The sequence below is a fragment of the Ammospiza caudacuta genome, chromosome Z (genome assembly GCF_027887145.1).
Source record: "Ammospiza caudacuta isolate bAmmCau1 chromosome Z, bAmmCau1.pri, whole genome shotgun sequence".
In the NCBI taxonomy this organism is placed as follows: Eukaryota; Metazoa; Chordata; class Aves; order Passeriformes; family Passerellidae; genus Ammospiza; species Ammospiza caudacuta.
In genome coordinates this window covers 37,127,122-37,130,454 of record NC_080632.1, presented here as the reverse complement: position 1 = coordinate 37,130,454, position 3,333 = coordinate 37,127,122, and the positions used below count along the sequence as shown (strand labels likewise).

The 3,333-nt window shown below is 37.9% G+C and overlaps 1 protein-coding gene across 1 annotated transcript; it reads right to left on the bottom strand.

The window, feature by feature from the left end:
• Positions 1–1,154: 1,154 nt before the first annotated feature.
• CER1 (cerberus 1, DAN family BMP antagonist) lies at positions 1,155–2,925 on the bottom strand. The gene is made up of 2 exons (XM_058824291.1): positions 2,398–2,925; positions 1,155–1,448 (listed from the first exon to the last, which is right to left on the bottom strand). The coding sequence occupies exons 1-2, from the start codon at positions 2,923–2,925 to the stop codon at positions 1,155–1,157; spliced, it is 822 nt and encodes a 273-aa protein (XP_058680274.1).
• Between the last annotated feature and the right edge of the window lie 408 nt (positions 2,926–3,333).

The window sequence follows — 3,333 nt, the reverse complement described above, 5'->3', positions numbered from 1 at the left end:
GACAGTTTAACAACTGCAGCGCAGATCTGAGAGCAGATTTCCAGAGGACTGAAAAAACTGGCATAGAAATATGCTGAACTCTTCTGCTGGAAGTTGATCTCTGTCTGGTGTGCCAGGTCTGCAAGAGAAATCCAGGGTGAAGCAGCTGGAGAGAGCAAGAAAGCCAGTCGTTCAGCTAATAATCACTATTGCTGTGTTGCCTAGCAGTAGACTCTAGTGCTTCCTAGCAGGGCTCTCTCAGCTCTTCCTGTAAAGTTGTTAAGGTATTGCTATAATGATAAAGCCCTCCTCAGATTTTCAATCACATAAATGCCTTTTCTGCTTTAGTCTAAGAGTTGAGAACATTATTTAAATTTTATCTTAGATTCAGTAACAATGTAAAAATTCATCAGACTGGAAAATGTGCATTGTCTTTCCACAATGAATTTAAATCATAACAACACTGTATTTATCTGTGATGTTTTCTGTAGGAGTATGGCTTTTTTTTCTCTTTCTGCAGTTGAACACTTTAAGTAAAAATAAAGGTACAGAGTGAATGCAGGCATGTGGAAAAGAGAGCAAATGGTTTCTATGGCAAAATACCCCTTGCCATTATCTATTGGTGTAAATTGTGTGGTATATTAGTTCAATGAGAACTGAACTCCAATTGAGCTCAATCAGCATGACATTAACTAGTTGCAGCTTTCTATGTACCTCATGTCCATTTATGTTTTACACTCTCCAGCCATTATCTTGCTGCAAAAGTAGACCCGTTTTTGTAGGGAATAGACTAAAATCTCATCTTTGTTGCCAATGGAGCTATATTGGCACTCCTCACAAGGAAAGGCAAAGAAAACAAGTCAACATTCAGGTTTTGCACAGATAAATCATGTTAATTCAGTCTTTGTTGACTAGCATCCAACAAACAATGATAGGAAGGGTGGAAAATTTTTAGTTTTCCCTTGTTAAAGACCTTTACATATATGCCCAGTAATTTCACCTCATTTTCCTTAACAGCTGCAAGGAAACATTTGTTACACTTTAGGTGAAGGTATTGTTGAAACAGAAATCATGTAGAAAGTCTACATTTTTAATGTTTATTTGTACTGGAGTGATGTCAACTTGTTTTTCATTGGCAAATTCTTATGATCAAGTTAAGAGGTTCTTTGCGCAAGTTAATTGTGCTCATGTATATTTTCATAAAAGTCTGACAGTAGAGTCCCAATCACAGGGTCTTTAATCTTCCGACTTTCACATTTACACTCTTCTACAATCATGATTTCTTTCACCACTGGAACAGAATCAGTGCAGTTGAGATCCAGGCGCTTCATGGAGAACTTGCTGGGCAAGCAACGTGAACAGAAGGTATAAAGATGATCTTCTGAACCAGGAACATGAAAAGAACTACATTTTCCAAAACACAGATTATTCTGCACTGTCACCTTCTCACAGTTGTTATGAGTAACACCCTGAAACAGAAAGCAGTTTAATGTTTCTGATGCAGAAATTACTCCATGGACTTTGCTAGAAGGCATGAGCAAAAAAAAAAAAAAAAAAAAAAAAAAAAAAAAAAAAAAAAAAAAAAAAGGGACAAAAAACCCAAAAAAGCTACTGCACATTTTCCTTCTCAGAACAAATAGTACAGGTTTCTAGGCAACATCTGTATGTATGTATGTCTGTGTGAAATAAATTTAGTTTTGGATGTGAAAAGACATAGTCCTTGACAGAAAGGACAGAGAATTGGTTACATGGTTACAGAAACACTGAGAATTGATGGTGATTTACAAGGAATACAGCACTTTTACGTATACTGTTTGCTTGTCTTAATGTTACAATGTGACAGAATGGCTTCATCTATGCATGGGATAATTTACCAGTTCTCTGAAATTCTTAGCATAGAGTTAGACATAAGTATTGGTTTTCTAATTAATACAGAAGAAAACAATCCTTGCTTAGGTGTAAGAGAACAACCAGCTTTTCCTGTAAATACTTGTTCTGAGAGTTTCTATATGCACGCACGCATGCACACACACACACACACACACACACACACATATATCTATACATATATGTATATATTAAAAGAGAGGTCATAATTCAGATGTACAAACAGTTGAGATATATATTTATTGAATGGATAATTACTCGTCAGTTTCTTTCCTTCTTAGACCATGTTGAATATCTGTGCATAAAAATAATAAATAACTCTATAAAAATTGAGTCTGCAGCTTTCCAGTGCTGCAGTTCAACAGTTTGCCTCATCAGACTAAACTTTTTCATCAGAGTCTTTCAGCCACTTTTGATCAAGTGTTCTGAAGGCCTTTGACTAAGTTACTTAAATAACCCATGTCCCTTTAGTTGCTGATTACAAGAGACAGGGGAAAGGCATATTTGTTGATCTTGGATACTTGTTCTTACCTGGGCAAAAGGCAGGGTTCTGCAGTTTTCTTGGTGCATTTCATTGATCTTGATTGGCAGGACAACCTCTTCAGATGCTGAATTTTTCTTTAACATGAAATGGTCCCAGAATTTCTTGGCATCTTTTCTGTAGGGAACTTCAGATTCTCTCTTGCTGGAATAATGGAATGGAGAGAGGTTTTCCACAGGAGAGGTCTCTCTGGATGCAACCCAGGTTCTTGGGTTTTGGTCTGCATGGAGTCCTGCACTGGGAAGTATGAATCTGGACATTTTTTTCTCTTCTTTCTTCTCACTTCCAGATGCTGTCTGTGGAATTGATACAAAAAAGCTTGGTACTTTCAGGGTCTCTTCAACTCCTACTGGGTTCTCACTTGTCCGCTCAGGAGAACTTTGGCTTTCAAACAGATTTTTGTTCAGGTAGAGAAAGTGCTGAAATGGCGCTCTGCTTTTCCTTTGCTGTGAATTTCTCTGTAGCTCTGTGGCTCCAAGACATGAGAGCACTAACATCTGAAGCAGAAGCAGTGACATGATCCTGGGAAGGGCAACCTTGTAGAGCTGCTGCTTTTGCAATGAATGCAGTATGCTAGCTTTATACAAGAGGTTATGGCAGAGGAGAGGAGGGCTCAGGAGAGACCCTGGTGGGGCTAATTGCATTCATTTACTGTAGATTACAATTATGATAGTGAAGTTTGTGCTAATGAAACTCTGCTTTCAATCTGAGTTATGTGTATTAGAAGCTCCTATCTGAAATCTAGTAACCCAGGATGTTGTGGAGGACAGAAGGAGTCAACAGGGGGAAATGTTTGGATAAGGTGTCTAGTTTAGGCTGAGGAATTAAGTAAACATTTGAGGTTGTGTATTAGAATGTTCAGTGTGGTCTCCATTGTTTATTTTGACTTTCTATTCCATACAGCCAGAGACTGTCAAAACAGGGAG